The sequence below is a fragment of the Parasteatoda tepidariorum genome, chromosome 10 (assembly GCF_982258835.1).
Source record: "Parasteatoda tepidariorum strain Cologne lab strain chromosome 10, Ptep-v5.0, whole genome shotgun sequence".
Taxonomy (NCBI): domain Eukaryota; kingdom Metazoa; phylum Arthropoda; class Arachnida; order Araneae; family Theridiidae; genus Parasteatoda; species Parasteatoda tepidariorum.
In genome coordinates, this window is record NC_141764.1 from 65,338,296 (window position 1) to 65,355,731 (window position 17,436).

General features: G+C 32.1%; 1 protein-coding gene across 1 annotated transcript in view; it reads left to right on the forward strand.

Moving 5' to 3' along the window:
- Window positions 1–13,406: 13,406 nt before the first annotated feature.
- Window positions 13,407–17,436, forward strand: part of LOC107450776 (ubiquitin-protein ligase E3B) — a 32,939-nt gene continuing 28,909 nt past the window's right edge. Inside the window, exons 1-2 of the mRNA XM_043042361.3 lie at window positions 13,407–13,964; window positions 16,130–16,235. Of these exons, the coding sequence (XP_042898295.1) occupies window positions 13,851–13,964; window positions 16,130–16,235 (220 nt within the window). The 5' untranslated portion in view covers window positions 13,407–13,850. The remainder of the gene's footprint in view (window positions 13,965–16,129; window positions 16,236–17,436) is intronic.

Below are 17,436 nucleotides of genomic sequence, written 5' to 3' on the forward strand. Positions count from 1 at the left end.
ACGACTCTATTCCGACCATATGAGAAATAGAAATTTGTTGATGCGAACACAGTAGTCCCCTTGCCATCAGGCTGAGAGTTTTCGTGGTCCCACCCCCATGTAACACAAATGCGGGTATGGCATCAAAAAGTACACCATGAAGACAAATTTCTCCCAATACTTGATTCAGGAGTTCCCTTGTCTTCTGGATTGGATTCAAAATTACAAGGCTACGAAGTTGAGCAATGGTAATCGTATTCCCAGAATTGGGTGGGCTGTTTAACGACTGTTATAAAATTATAGAAAAAAGTAAATTATTCTAAATTGTAAAGTAAATTATTCTAGTATAAATTATAATAATTAAGAATAGAACACAATGACGTACTTGGTCTAAAATTATATGTTACCATAAAAGAAGTATGAGGTATACGTGCAACAAAATGGTCGAATGTATCAGTTATTCTCTTCTATTCTTAACGTTGTTTTCCGAAGTTCTGCCACGAAAGAAAATAAAAAATACATAGTTTAAGTGCGTAACACTTGAAGTAATGCGATAATTTCAAACTATATACTATATAATCTTGCCGTGAAGAATAATTTGGGCTTTAGAACAGAAAAATAACTTCAACATTCAAAAAGTTATTAAACTTTTTTTAAAAATCGCCAATTTGGCGACATTTTTCCACGTTATTCTGTGTTTTCGCAAATTTTTATAAGCGCAGACAATGCAACATTGGAGTAAGAATTTTTGAATATTAAGAAATTAGATGCCACAAACGCTTTTCAATTTCACAAAATTCTGGCTTTTCTCCATATCGACGTTTTGAGCAATTTTCAAAATAAGCGTAGACTGCGCTGGCTTTAGATAGGCTAAACTTGACCTAACAGTCATGGAGTAACAGTTGCAAACTCACAGCAGTTATAAAAATATAGCATATTATTCGCAAAAAAGCATCATTTCATATCACAACGGAGCCTTCGAAAACCAGCTTTAACTCCAGCTTATGATTCTCGTGTATGATCCAAAAATACGAGGAATCCACTTTCTATCAGACAAATTGGCATAGAACTAGGCCACTTTACCGGATTAGATACTTTACTCGAAAATATTCATTTTAAAAGAATCGACATAAACTCAAACTTGAGGACATCAAAATCATATTGCTTAAGAAATACTCTTTTGAAACTAAGACTATAGTTGAAATATTACGATAATGCCTGTTTTTTATTCAATAAACAATTCACAATTATGCTTTTCATTCCGAATATTTTTCAAGAGAGACTCACTCCTGAATTTTGGAGAGAAAAATAAGCTGGTATTACTGACAGCCAAAATAGAATTTTCCAGACGCAGGTACACATAATCTGCCGCATATTCGAGCAGCACGTCGTTGCCACACATATACGATCAAATAAATTGAGAAATAAGCTACATTGTACAAGAAAAACACCCTTCAGATCCAAAGCCGTCGGAAGGATTAAGGATTATTTAAAGTCGATTACATATTTTTTTCCCTCGTTGCTTCTTCCTTATTCAAAGCAGAGTTGAGTAGTTGAGTGAATATCGTCTGCAAGTGAAAAAAAGAAAAGGAAACGCCCGATGAAGAAGCGAATTCAAAATGCATTTGCATAAGAACGAACTCTGAAATTGGAAATTGCGTTTCCTTTGTTTACAGAAGCGGGAGAAGGATATGTTTCTTCGAAAGAACATCGTCTGCAGCTAGAACGTTCGTCGCGGTAAACACATCAAGTATTAAAAAGAGCGCCATTTCAAAAGGCTTATCACAGTAAACACATTATTCTTCTCTCTTTTCATCTTTGTTCCGTTTGTCTTTCGTTTCATTCCTTTTGGAATTATTTTTTTTTCTCTCTCTTTGCTGCTTTCTCGTTCAATGAAATACGTATTCGAGTAGTTTTAACAAAAAGAATTTCTTTAGCTGTTTCGAACTTTAAGGCGACACTAATGTACTAGGTTTCAATTTTGAAGGATTATCTTCCCAAGAGACTAGAAGAGAAGAAGGGCTAAACGTCCTTTGTCGTTAAATAAACGGCTTAGAAAACGACGGAAGAAAGAAAATGTTGTGTAATATATTCTTTCTTTGTAGGATTGGATCTTGTACAATCGGCTTTCTACAGCAACTGCAAAACTCTAATTAAGGAATTCGTTTCGAACAGTTAGGTTTTGATGCTTTTCTAAAAGAAAATCATTATTTGAAAGACCGTTTTCAATAACTTATGAAATTCTTCATTCTTTATAAAAATAGCAAGAGTGATGAAAGATAAATATTTTATTCGTGAAAAAGCGATGTAATGTTAGTTTCAGATTTTGCAAAATTAATCCTTTACCAAACTCTTATTATTTTAAACATCTAAGCAATTTTGATCATGCATAAAATAAAACTTTTGCAGTATCCCCATTCTAGCTATAAAACATATTCTTTTTATCTTAACCGATTTGAAACAAACATGGAACTATTTTTTAAGAACTACAAAATGCTACATGGTAATTACTTTTCATGCATTTTCTTAAAATAATAATTTTCTGCAACTATGCTGCATTGCGAGTTCATTGTGGTATAGAAATATAATGATAAGTAAAATACTTATTAAAGGAATAAAATTTAAAACTGTAGGTTTTAAAATGGAGGCTTATCAAAAGGAGAGTGCATGTATTCCTGAATTGTTTCTACAAAACTTTTAACCCTAAATTGAAAGAAACATTTTAATTAAAATTTAAGACTGAATTTTGTTTCCACTTTAGAAACTAAATTATTTTTTGAAGAAAACAATCAATGCTCACTTTAAATAACGCTTTTCATCTATCGTCGGGATTCATCGTGCTAATGCTGTATTTCCAATTTTGAGTTTTAATACTATGTAATTAACTATGTAGCACTAAAAATAAATAAAATAATGAATCATATTGCTAGTGCAAAAAAAACAGTGCAAAGGAAAAAAAAGAAACTGTACTCTAATTGATAAAATCTTTACATGCTTGATTCGCAAAACATAACTTATTACATTTCCAAAAATTTTGGTACAAACACATTTTTGAGATTTTGTACAATAAAGAAAAAGTTTATCAAGAGGTCATATTTTATATGATAATACAGTAGAACTTAAATTAACCGAGGTTTCTGTTAACCGAGCCAATTACGAAATATGCTTTTTTTTTTTTTTTTTTTTTTCTGAATGAGTCCTGAAAAAGACCACACTTTTCAGTTCAATGAAATATTGCACCCTGAGAAGTCAACTGTGGCTGACAATTACTTTCAAAACTTTGTTTCCAGTGGCTGTGGGGGCGGCCCTATTAAACACGAGGTGCAATAGGTAATCGGACAGTATTTTTGTAACAATGCACTTTTGTAACAAAATATTTTGAGAAATAGTAATGTAAAATTAACAAATTAATATATTAAATTTGAAAAATTCTATAATTTCTTGAGATTTGTGTTATTTTTGAAAATGCTCATTTCAGTTTAAATTTGAAAACAGTTTAAAAAAAAATTCTATTTGCTTCTTAAAATTTATTACAAGTACTTTAAAAAAATTTTGAGCTGTGAGACATAACTTTATCAATGTTTATTTTTATCATTTTAAAAACTTTCTGGTGTTTTTAATATCAAAAATATTAAATTTGCGATTTTTATACTCATTTCCTATTAACCGAGATTTCGATATCCGAGGTACTAGCTGTCCCAATAAGCTCGCGTAATCGAGGTTCCACTGTACATCAAAGTCGGAAAAAAAGTTTGTATATCAAAAAGGTATTGGCATGAACTCAAAATTCTGAGTTAATGAACATCAAAGCCAAATAACCCGAAAATGATGTAGCAAAATGAAATTTGTGGTGGATTTAACATTCGTTATAAGCCATCCTGACAATGCAAATCTCACAATAAACGAGGGCTGGGATAGCCTGGTCGGTAGGGCGCTGGGCCCATGTCCGAGACTTCATGGGTTCGAACCCCGCCGGCTGAAGACTCCCTGTGTAGTAAAGTGACTGATGCACGTTAAATCTGTCGAGTCGCAAAAGTCCTCCATGTTCCCATAACAAATCAATACCTCTGGGGGTACTGGATTGGAGATCGATCGTTCTCTGATTCAGGTCAAAATTACGATCTGTGGATGAATGAATGGATGTATGAATGGGTCCTCCCTACAAACGGGTGCAACGTATAGTGTGGCAGAAGTCGAATTCTTGGCCATAGATGGCGCCACTAAAGAACAAGAAACGCACACTCTGCCTTAAATTTGCTCGGTTTCACCAAGCAGGCTTGCCTGTGTGGCAAGTGGCATTAGAAACAACAGCACAATAAACGAACCTATGTTCGTAAAACCTATGTTTACGAAGCTGACAAGTGTTTTGGGGCACTAGAGAGAATATATGTTATTCCACAAAATTTGAGCGAAATCGGTTAAATAGTTCCTGAGCGATCGAATTTTAAATATATTAATTATTTTTTAATTTGATTTATCGGGAACTATTTGACTGAAGTTTGCTTTTAATTTAATATCATAAAAATTAGTTAACTTTAAACAATGAGAAATGGTTTATTTGAAATGCTTGTTTTTTCTAAAATAACTTTTTTTTTCTTCTAATCTAACATTCAACTCTGAAAGTAAAACATTGGTAGCATCGTCTTAAGTGTACTCTGACTGCAACATGAGGTTGTATCGTCAAAAAGAACTCTCTAAATAAGAGTTACACACAAATAGTTAGAATACATTTTAATCTACTTATTTGTTTCATTAAATTTTCTATTTTGATAATTTTCCGTGTTTCCTTATTTGACCTTTTCCGCATTTGGTGCAAATGTTTGCCCGGTCGCAGGGAGAGGCTTTAATGGTCTCTCCTAAAGGACGGGTGCATCAAAACTTCTCAGCCAAAACTCCCGGAGTTTCTGGCGCGTCATAGTAGACGTGTGGTACAATTTCTTGTATTCCGAAATATTTATAATTATTTGTTTCTCGGGATTTGCATGAAATTTATTTCATGTGAAAGAATTTCCATTTTGTGATGTAATTTGTATATATATATATATATATATATATATATATATATATATATATATATATATATATATATATATATATATATATATATATATATATATATATATATATATATATATATATATATATATATATATATATATATATATATATATATATACACTATTTACCAATTAGTATTTGGACATCTCTGCAAATGAATGGTATTTCTCCTGGTATGGATATTGGGTCCCTTGATCCCCATTTATAGTAAGCTCAGCGCCGATGCCTACTGCACTATTTTGGATGACAATGCGCTTCCTACGTTGTGGCAGTTTTACGGGGTGAACCACTGTTACTTCCAGGACGACAATGCCAGCTGTCATGTTGAGAGGGTTACCAAGGCTTGGTATGGTGCCAATGGGGTTAATCGAATGGACTGGACTGGTCTGCCCAGAGCCCAACCCTGAACCCTATCGAAAACCTCTGGGACGAGTTGGATCGCCGAATTAAGGGGTGTACTACCCGTCCAAAATCGGTGAAGAAACTTACATGTCTTCTCCAAGTCGTGTGGAAGAAAATACCACTAGCCGTCACACAAGGACTTGTGGAAAGTATGCCTCGGAGGGTTCACGCTGTAATTGCCTCTCGTGGAGGCTCTACCAACTATTCATTATGAATAAAGTTTGTTTTTCTTTTCAATCACACGTGTCCAATATATATATATATATATATATATATATATATATATATATATATATATATATATATATATATATATATATATATATATATATATATATATATATATATATATATATATATACACTATCTGGCCATTAATGACCGGACACCCCTCATTTCGGATACATGAGGTGCTAGTATCAAGTCAGTAGGGCGTAGGGCCGAGACGCGCCCGAATCACAGCTTTAACCCTTCTAGGAAGGCTATCCACTAGGTGTTGGTACACGGCGGCAGGTATTGCCCGCCATTTCTCCTGTAACATGGCGAAGAGTTGAGTGTTGGCTTTGGGGCGTTGTGGTCTGGCCCTCAACCGGCACTCCAACTCATCCCAGAGATGCTCAATTGGATTGATATCGGGACTTTGGGATGGCCAGTCAAGCTCTTGCACCCCCATTTCATCAAACCAGTCCGTGATGGCATGTACTTTATGAATGGCAGCGTTATCGTGTTGAAACACAAACGGGCCATTACCGAACTGTTGCCACAGGGTGGGAAGCGCCGAATTGTCCAGGATGTCTCTATACCCTTCTGCGTTCAGGGTTCCACACACTAACACCAAGAGTCCAAGGCCAAACAATGAGAAACAGGACCACACCATAATTCCTCCACCACCGAACTTCACAGTGGGGACAATGCACTCCGGTAGGTACCGTTCTCTGGGCATTCGCCGGGTCCACACCCGTCCATCAGAGTGCCACAACATGTAGCGTTACTCATCACTCTACATAACGCTTTTCCATTGCTCTACTGTCCACTGGCGACGTGCTCTGCACCACTGAAATCGGTGGCGGGCGTATGTTTGGCTTATGTGCTGCTGCTCGTCCGTGGAATCCTTGTGCAATCAGCTCCCGACGATTGGTACGTGTACTGGCAACACTGCCATATGCAGTCCGGAAGTTGGTAGCGACAGTGTCCAACGACATTTGTCGGTTTGCCTTCACTACTCGTCGAAGAGATCATCGATCCCTGTCAGACATTATTTTGGGCTTGCCGGGTCGGGACTGTGGTTTTATCACTCCCTCCCGTTCCCATTTCAACACGACGTCACCAACTGTTGACCGTGGTATCTGAAACTGGTCGGAGATGGCACGTATGGAATGGCCAAATCGGTGGGCGCCTATGATCATGCCCCTTTCCACCTCATTCAGCTCTCGCCGTCCACTCATTTTCACTGTTAACGCTCGTATGGCCGTCGCCAGCTTGCGAATGGTCTTTCCCTCACCACAGGTTCCGTATTTATTCCGCCAGGACGAGTCCACCTGCCGTTCAAGGGGTGTCCGGTCATTAATGGCTAGATAGTGTATATATATATATATATATATATATATATATATATATATATATATATATATATATATATATATATATATATATATATATATATATATATATCCTTTCGTCCCTCCCCCCTTAAGAACGAATATTCAGTTAGTAACTATAGAAAAAATATATTTTGAGAGACTTGAAAAATTTTTACTTAGCTTTCTTCAATCATATATACGGGCTGAGTACTTAATACAGTTTAACAGTTTAGAAAACTAAGACAATACAAGACATTCGATAATTTTAAAGTACAAATTAGTAAAGGAAAGCACAACGATACATCAAGGATTGCGGTGGAATTCGAAACCATTACCTGGATGTTTCAAATCGTCTGCCAGGTGAAGGAATTCTTTGTCTTCTGGATTGGGTTCAAAATGCTACCTGAGTTCAACTGCGAAGTTGAACTCAGGTAGCTGCAAACAAGAAAACTGATTGGTTGCTCAATTCCGTTTTTAAAATAAAATTAATTGGAATCATCAGCATAGGCAGTGCTGAAGTCCCAACTTTAATGTGTTCCAGCCTTTCTGATTCATGGCTTTAACTCAGAAATGAGGCAGCGAGTTTCTTTGTCAAATTTGTCTACTTTTGTTAATAAAAAGATTTTTTTCTCTTCTTGCTCACAGGGCGCAAAAATATAGACGGACCACCTTGAATAACTTTTGATCTAATGATCGGTTCTTCATATTCCAGGACTCAATTTTCATGGTTGAAAGGGATTACTTCAAATATGATCATTAATAAGTGCGGACGATATTTTAAGCTACGAAAACAGACACAAAAACCTACTCTCTCTAAATAAACATAGAAATTTTTCGACAGATCCAGAATTTACCCCAAAGTCTGGATCTACCACCAGCTGGAAAACATGAACTCCATTTTGGTCAGGAGAGCTATCCACTGTCGTATATTTAAAATTCGATTTTTCACGAACTATTTGACCGATTTCACTGAAATGTTGTATTTTTCCATGCAAAATTATCTTCTTTAAAATGGTGTAAAAAATTGTATACCTAAAAAGTCAATTTTTTTACTATTATTAAATAAAATAATTAAAATAATAAATATTTACTAAAAGTTTATTTTTAACTAGGATTTATCTTCGGATAATCGAATATCATAATTGCGGGCAAAAATTTTTCAATCCGCTTAAAAATTTCTCGAGATATAGCGAAATACGCAAAATGTAATATTAGCATCAATGGGGTCAGAACTTAGGATCTCCTCTGAACTCCTTTTAACGGAACTATGGAGACCATATTTCCCAAATTGCCGCTACCCCCCTTTTTTAAGGGTCACAAATATGAATGAAATATGCCACAATGCACACTTTCATCAATAGAATAAATAGCAGGGATGTTAAAAACAGGGATGGTTTAATGCGACAGAGGTAATGTCATACTTGCAAAAGTATGCAGTAAAAAGTAAAGCATTTAAATGTGATATAAGCAGAACTTTATTTACGTCGCTCCTAAAGCTGCACAATGTAGACCGGAAAATAAATACTCACATGGCGAGTCAACAAAGAAAAAAAAATGGGGACTTGAATAAACAACTGACCACTCCCATCTTTATTTATTTATTTATTTACTTTGAAATTTTTTGATTCCGCAATAAATTTTCTTGCTCAGTGAAGTCAAGTCAGTATGCTTAACTAGATTTTGTCACATATTTGTATTATTTTTATTGTAAAATTAATTTTTTATAGCCATAGATTATTTTTAATATGAATTTCTTTAAAAGAAATACATAATTTAACCTATGCAACAAAAAAAAGCATGAAGTGTCTACTATATAAAGAGAACCAGCCGGTAGTTGTGACCGACTCATTAGGTTTGAAGAAAAAATGACTACTAAGTTACTAAAGTCTACCAGCCACTGGCTACTAACTGAAAACTTAAATATTCATGTCAATTAAATATTCATATTCATGTTCACAATGGGCACTGGGGACGGTCTGTGAATCATTCCTGGGGTTATCTGAAGACATGCCATCACAATCCTCAGCAGAGGGAATAGCTTGGCCGTTTTGGTAATAACGAGGACCAATACCGCGCATTCTCGCTCCCATGGACTGCAGAAATATCATGTTTTGGTTTAAAAAAAAACTAATTAAAGACATTCTTTGAGCACTTATGGACAAATAAGATAATTTTCGGAAAATTTAAAGCACATATTTAACATGGAACCAGTTTTAAGAGAATTGCATTGTTCAAAAAATTTGTAAAAATTCGCAAAGGTGTCCGCTCTATTGCATCTTTTATGTGGACTGTGGAAATTCCATGTTTTGGTTTTGAAAAAAATCGGTTTAAAAGACCTTCTTTGAGAACTTTTGGACAAATAAGGGCATTTTCGGAAAATTTGACGCACATCTTTTAACATTAAACCAGTTTTAAGAGGATCGCTTTGTTCAAAAAATTTTGAAAATTTCACAGTGTCCGCTTTATTGCTTCTTTTATGTGGACTGTGGAAATTCCATGTTTTGGTTTTCAAAAAAATTGGTTTAAAAGACCTTCTTTGAGCACTTTTGGACAAATAAGGGCATTTTCGGAAAATTTGACGCACATATTTTAAGCAGAAATCAGTTTTAAGAGAATCGCTTTGCTCAAAAAATTTTAAAAATTAGCAAAATGTCCGCTTTATTGCATCTTTTAAGTGGACTGTGGAAATTTAATGTTTTGGTTAATAAAAAAAAAGTCTGATTTAAAGACATTCTTTGAGCACTTTTGGACAAATAAGGGCATTTTCTGAAAATTTGACGCACATCTTTTAGCATGAAACCAGTTTTAAGAGAATCGCTTTGTTCAAAAAATTTTAAAAATTTCACGAAGTGTCCGCTCTATTGCTTCTTTTATATGAACTGTGGAAATATTATGTTTTGGTTTTTAAAAAAAATCTATTATAAAGACCTTGTTTGAGCACTTTTGGACAAATAAGGGCATTTTCTGAAAATTTGACGCACAAATTTTAAGCAGAAACCAGTTTTAAGAGAATCGCTTTGTTCAAAAAATTTATAAAAATTTCACAAAGTGTCCGCTCTATTGCTTCTTTTATGTGGACTGTTCAAATTTTCATGTATTGGTTAGAAAAAAGTATGTTTTAAAGACATTCTTTGAACACTTTTGGACAAATGTGGACATTTTCAGAAAATTTTTACGTATGTATTTAAGCATGTATATATTTCAGCATATTTAGCATGTAATAAAATAATAAATTACCTACCTACTTTTTTTTTATTGAATGTTAGTACAAATAAATATTACGTATACTAATATATCGATATACGTAAAATCAGAATAAAATGATGATTAGACCGTGTATTCTAATTAGGCAGATAAATCGCATAAGTATGACCCAAATTTTTCTCTCATGAGATCCTGTTTATTTATTTATCAGGCATAAAATTAATAAATATTATAAAGGTAAAGATTCCTGCAAAATATTTTTTCATCCCTTTTCTTAAAGCTCCCAGTAATAATTACTTATTGCACTTTCTTTAATCTTCCCTGCTATTATATATATGGGTGATTCTCACGAAACATGACATTCACTGTCCTTTGCTCCAAGATCTAATACTATAATACAAAAAGAACTTTTTTTTAAAAAAATTATAAATAGCATTGCTGTTAGCATTTTAAAATGACTTTGCACTAGCATTGACTGTTTTGTATACTTAAAAAATTTAATTGAATATCAAAATGTCATTTTCCTGGCATGCCCCAAACAATATTTCCAATAATAACTGACTTCAAAACTTCCCATGCATTTTTCAAAATCTATTTTTTTCTTTTTTTTATCTTATCCTATGTAAGCATTTCTAGAATATACGCAGAGGGTATTGCTTACTAAAACTTCGTTTAAAATAATTTTTTTTGTCAATAATTTGTTTGTCCCATGAAAATCTGTCATTTTCCTGGCTACTTTTATTTAGTGATTTATAACCGAAATAGATAGCGCCAGGAATCAATTGATTAGATACCCTCCTATCTGAACATGTCTTGTTGCATGAATAAAGAACCAATTTTCTGGCTCAAAATCTACTTCAAAATTTTTTTCAAGGTGAGTAGGTTTTTATGCTGTCATTTTCCTGGCTTCTTGAAATCATTAATAACAAAAACTACATCGATTTATCTGAGTTATTTTAAGAAATACTGTTGTTTTCTACAGAACATAAGCGTCTCCGGCCAAAATATTAAATTAAAGTAAAGTTATATGCTATTAAATGGCGAATTTGTCACTATCCTGGCGCAATGCTGGCTGCATTTTCCCTATCATTCCGCTGATTTCGAAATTGTGGAGTCTTAGCCACCATCATCCCACTATGGGCTGTTGCTGGATTGCTCATGTAAACTAAGTCCAGTCAACTTATACAATTAAAATAATGAGAACAAAATTAATAAAATGATGAATACTAATGCCCCTCTGACAGAGCATTAATGAGAATTACGTATTTAGAATTATGTATTAGTACTAATCTTTAGATTAGTCATTATAAATAATAGCCGATTTCTCCCTTTAGCCACATTTTCTAAATCAAATGTGTACACATATGGAACATTGATTTTATCTCAATGGATGAAAATACATTTTCTCAGTAATTTTCGATGCATAGTTCACCAAAAAAAAAATTTTAAAAAAAATAAAAAAACGGATTAACCAGAATATTTTTTGGTCTAATGATTTGATTTTCATTTTCTAGGACTCGATCTTAATGGTTTAAAGAGGTGACCTCGAATATGCTAATTAGTTAGCGCAAACAATATTTTAATGATATCAGACACAAAAACATACTTTCTCTGAATAAACATACTTTTTTTATCGGCAGATTCGGATATCAGATTCTCAAAATGTAGGGGTAGCCGCAATTTGGGACATATGGTTCCCACAGTTTGGTCAGGAGAATGATCCGAAGTTATGACCGCATAATGTTAATATATTAATTTTATTTTTGCGTATTTTACCATATCTCCAGAACTTTTTAGATGAATTGAAACACTATTGCCCACAATTATAAAGTTATGTTATCCAATGATCCTTGCGAAAAATAAATTTTGGTAAATATTTATTACTTCTTATTATTTTATTTAATTGCAGTCGAAAAAATCTTGAATTGTTAAGCATTCAATTTTCACATCATTTTAAAGAATATAATTTTACATGATAAAATACAAAATTTGTGAGAAATCGGTTGAATAGTTCCTGAGAAATCGAATTTTAAAAATGCAATTTTTTTTTAAATTCAATTTTTTTAGCAGCTATTAACCGATTTCGCACACATTTTGTTATTCTAATTTTTTAAAAACTGTCTCAGGTAACCACGAATAAATACTTCTTAATACTTTCTCATGCTTAAAAAATATAGTTGGTCACCGATATTTGGCAACCCATTTCTGCAACGCCATTTAATAATAGGCAACGCATTTTGATAACAGTTGGAATTTGTTGTTGTTGTTAATTTACGTCACATTAGAGCTGCACAATGGGCTATTGGCGACGGTCTGGGAAACATCCCGGAGGATGATACGAAGACATGCCATCACAATTTTGATCCTCCGCAGTTGGAATTTAATAATCAGGGGAACTATTATTAAATACCAACGCGTTTAAATCTCTTTTATAATTTTTCATTCTATTTTTAATCATTACGTATTCAAAGAATCTTATAAGATTCTGCGAAAACTTCATTATTAAATGTATGGATTTAATTAATTTCTTAAATATCTCGTAATTTTTACAAAAACTGTTATTTTTATAATAGTAAAGAACATAAATTTACTCTGATAAGCACAAAGCGAAATTGCAGATATTATTATTATCATAAGCAAAAATACGCACTATGAAAATTGCCACGTAAGCACATTTCTTTTGTCAAAAGCCAGTCTTTTGGCCACTAGGCCCTTGGACTAAGGGCTTATCTTCTCCACTTGACTAAAAAAAGTGTTAGATGGCCCAAAGCATAGATGGTCAAAGTGCAAAGCAGTCACAGTAACCACAATATTCACTGTTTACATTCCCCCCCCCCCTCATTTTTCTGCAGTTTACTCAATTTATTTTGCAGCATCTGAATCTTTTCTGCCATTTTAGCACATTTTTTTCATTTCAAAATTTACTATTATAGGGTAGATTGAGCATTAAAAATTTCTGAAATCTCAAAATTTGTTTATTAATCACTAAATAAAATTTTTTAGATTTTTACTGCAGTAAGCTTTGTTATAGTCACCCTTTTATTTATTATTTCTTTAATTTATATAACTAATTAATAATGAGAGCAAGATACCACAAGAGTTAGTTCCTCGACATTATTAAAAAATCACTCAAACTTTACCATATGAACTCTCGAAAATTGATTACCTGTAGAGGGCGCTACTATACTCAAAATATTTCAACAGCATAATGGCAGTTAACTGTAACAGAATTGTACTTTCCAATTTAAATATTGGCAATGGTGAATTTTAATACACAACAAGACATCAAAACTAAAAGCTGTCTGATTGTCTTTAAATTTTAATGGGATATTTATTTTAATGTTGAGAAATTTTTCATTGATTGCACATGTAATGCTGTACCAATATCAGAAATATCATATTTTTATTTGAAACGGAAACTCTATATAACATTGTCTAAAAACAGTTGCAGTTTATGATCTCAAAGCTCTTTTAATTACTACCATTTACTTAATTACTTTTTTAGTTTAAATATGCTATAAAGTATATGTGAATTATTTTCCTAAAAATTATTAGAACATGTTTTTTAATTGTTTTAGTTTATGTGCAGTCATAGGTTAAGCGCTACCGCTTATAAATTTTAAAAAAATGTTTGAAATATCAAATACTAGTAGTAAAGACCTGTTTTTGGAACAGGCTAAAGCTGCTAGATTAGAAAGAGCTTTAGAGAAAAAACGTGAACAAGCAACTTTAATAATACAAGTAAGATGAATATTTTGTTTTCTTTGCATATTGCTGTAGAAATTAAAAATCTTCAAATAATTTCCTTTTGCAAAGCTTTTCTTTTTTTTAATGATCCTTGTTTGTAAACAGTTATAAATTGAAGAATAATTCCTTTTTGAATAAGTAACAATATATTATAATAGGCAGCAATAAGGTAGACAAAAATATTTTACTCATACTACTTTGGCTAGCATAATTAAAATAGTTCTCCTAAGAACTATTCATGATTTTCTTACTTATCTTGAGTGTTTTCCTCATCAAATTTAGGGTTAAGCTATTCAAAAATTTAATCATATTTTTGTACCAGTTAACACCTACCTTCTCCTAGTGGCCAAAGGGTTTTTTAACTTACAAAACTTTTTTAAAAATGTGTATTGTTTTGCCTGCTGGTTGCTACAAGTTATACCTTTCAAGTTGATCCCCTTCAGTGATATTTTTTTCTTTAGTTTCTCTAGGATCATTGTACAGAAGTTACCAAAACTTGGCAATTATTTTGGCGTAGGTACTGATATGAAAATCTTACCCCAAGTTTTCATAAGTAATAATAATAAATAAGCATTCTTATATCTCTCATTTATTGTGTTCTTTTTCAAAGATATTACAGCTTATCTTATCTTTTTTTTCATGCCGAAGGAAAAAGTTTCTTATACTTGTGTTAACCCATAAAATCCTACTTTTTGTTTCTATAGTTGTCTTATTTCTTATTCTCATTTTAAAAAAATGCCCAATTAAATAGATTAAAGTATCACTAAAAAAAAAAAGAAAAAACTTTGTTAAAGTAACTGATTTGTTCATCTTATATTGATAAAAAGCTTAATTATGATTGTTTGACATGTGAACCGTATTGCAGTATTTCTGCTTATGCTCTATAGGGCATCAAATATACAACAAAATCATTCAGGGGATGCAACAAAAAAAAAAGATGCTATAATGAGTCTATTGGGACTCTTTATTCTCACTTCAAAAGGCTTGAGAAATATTTGTGAAATTTAATAGTTGTATTTTTCATAATAAAATAAATGGTAACCAATATTCAGTGAAAATATTTTATTCTATTACATTTCTTCATGGGATCTTGATCATTTCAGATAATTTGTTGTTATTCTGAATCTATGCTAAAGTAGATCTTTCATTTTTTAACAAACTGGTAGCATACACAAAGTTAGATAAAATGAAAAGCTTACTGCGAACTCTAACTCTCTATTTAATAACTTCCTGCCAGCATTTCATTAAATCTTGTAAGTACTAACCCTTTTGTGATAACCTCATTTTTGGTGAAATTCGTTTGAAAATTATGGATTTTTTTAAAAAATTTTATGGAATTTCATATTGATTCATTCCACTGATATGAGTTTGGTCAAAAACCAAGAAAGCTAAAAATAGAAATCCAAATATGTCAAGCAAAAAAACAGTTTTTAAATAATTTAAAAAATACCTGAATTTACAGCATGGAAAAAGTGTATGTAGGAAGCATTTATCCACAGAATGTTAGTTATACTTTAATAAAACTATTCGTGCGAGATTTTATTTATATAAATTGTGTGAATATGAATCTCGATTGATTTTGTGATTTTTACATCACGCGAATCTCGGCTTTTAATTTTTGAAATCCTGTGGATTCTATTCTTGATGTTTGGTTTTTAAATCGCTTGAATATGAATCTCTATGTTTGATTTTAAAATCTCTTTAATGTGAATCTAGTGTTTTGATTTTCAAATTGTGTGATTACTATATTGTGTGATTACTAATTTTAAAATATTTTTCTTAATCATACAGTACTCATCTCATTTATATACTTATACCTTTATATAGGAGATTTAAATTATTTTAAGTACAGATCTGCGTTCATTAAAAGAAGTCCTGAATTATATTGACCCATTTTTCCAATGTCTACTGGAATATTCTGCTCATTAAAATCTTTTTCAAACCAGAGCTACTAGAACAATGAAAACCTGTGTGTGCAGTTGTACCCACTGATTTTACTTCTACTTTTGTAGCACTGTATTTTATTGCCTTTTTTTAGCTTCTTTTTTTAAGAAAAAAAAATCTCAATTGTATCAGTGATTTTGCATTTTTTATTGAAAATTTAAATACTTTTGAACTTCTGTTATATTTTTTACTGCACTGAGAGATTATTTTTTTAGGCATATACTAGAGGCTACATATCTAGAAAGACCTTAAAGCAGAATGTCAAAAAAGAATTTGATGAAACCTTTCTTGAATTCACTGAAAGTAACAAGTTGCCACCAGGTATGTTTGTATTGAGTTTTTATAAATATATCTATATTTTATATTCTGGGGTATAAGTTTACATTTCAAAACCCAAAATTTTTATATATTAGGTGTCAAATTAGGCACCGGTAATAATGTCAAAAATTTGCTAATCGTAAAATATCGATACATGATAAACAATGAGATGGATGTGAATAACTCTGTATCAATTTACTTTTACAAATTACTTTCAAAAACTTTTTTTAATATGTTATATACAATTAAATTTGAATTTTCTCTTCTTATATTTTCTTTAAAGAGAAAGATTTTTTTTAGAAGCAATATATTTTGAAATACATTCAGAAAAAAAATGAGATTGAGGAAAGTTGTAGAGTATTAATTATTATTATTATTAATGTGTATTTCTAACATTATAACATAATTAAAACTTTTTTTAAAAATACCATTAAGCTACAAATTTAAAGATTCCAGAAAATCACGCGTGTCGAATTCATTAACCTTAGCAGTAACGTCATACGAATCCCATTCTGCAATGAATTCTACTTCATTCTCATCTGTTGAGTTTCATCTTCAAAAACCACCTTCACCCCTATCCAAAGATTTCAACTCATCACTTTTTTAAAACACTTTTCAATAACACATGAATCCACATTTTGCCACACATCTATACTCTGTACCAAGTTAAGAAAAGACCATTGCAGTATAGGATTTAAGTAATCATCCGCGGTTGCATGTTGTTATGTTTTATTTAGCCATCAAAATATATAATTATGCTTTCAAAACAATGTAAAAGCTTTTAAAAATTAAACTCGTCGGACAGAAATTGAATTCTTGCTGTTTTTTATAAGCAAAAAGAAGGCCATGCTACGTTGTTTCAAGAGTTGGCAATGTTGATTTTCATTCACGCTTGGAGCTTCACTCCCATTTAGCGTGCGTTTTGATGCAAACAGGTTCTCTCCATAGGGATAATGGTTTTTCTTAACTTGCAGCAGAATATAGTATAATTTGACGCATGATATCTATGGGAATAATAATCGACTTGTAGACAGCGGTTGACCTAATACACCCAGCATACCAGAAATTTGCTGTCTTGTAATTTTTTATTTGTTAATATTATTATTACATTGGTATTATTAATTCCCCAATTTAAAAAGACCAAACCCAAAGTTTGAATAAAATTAGTCAAATAGTTTTGAAAATTTAAAAATTTTATTTTCGT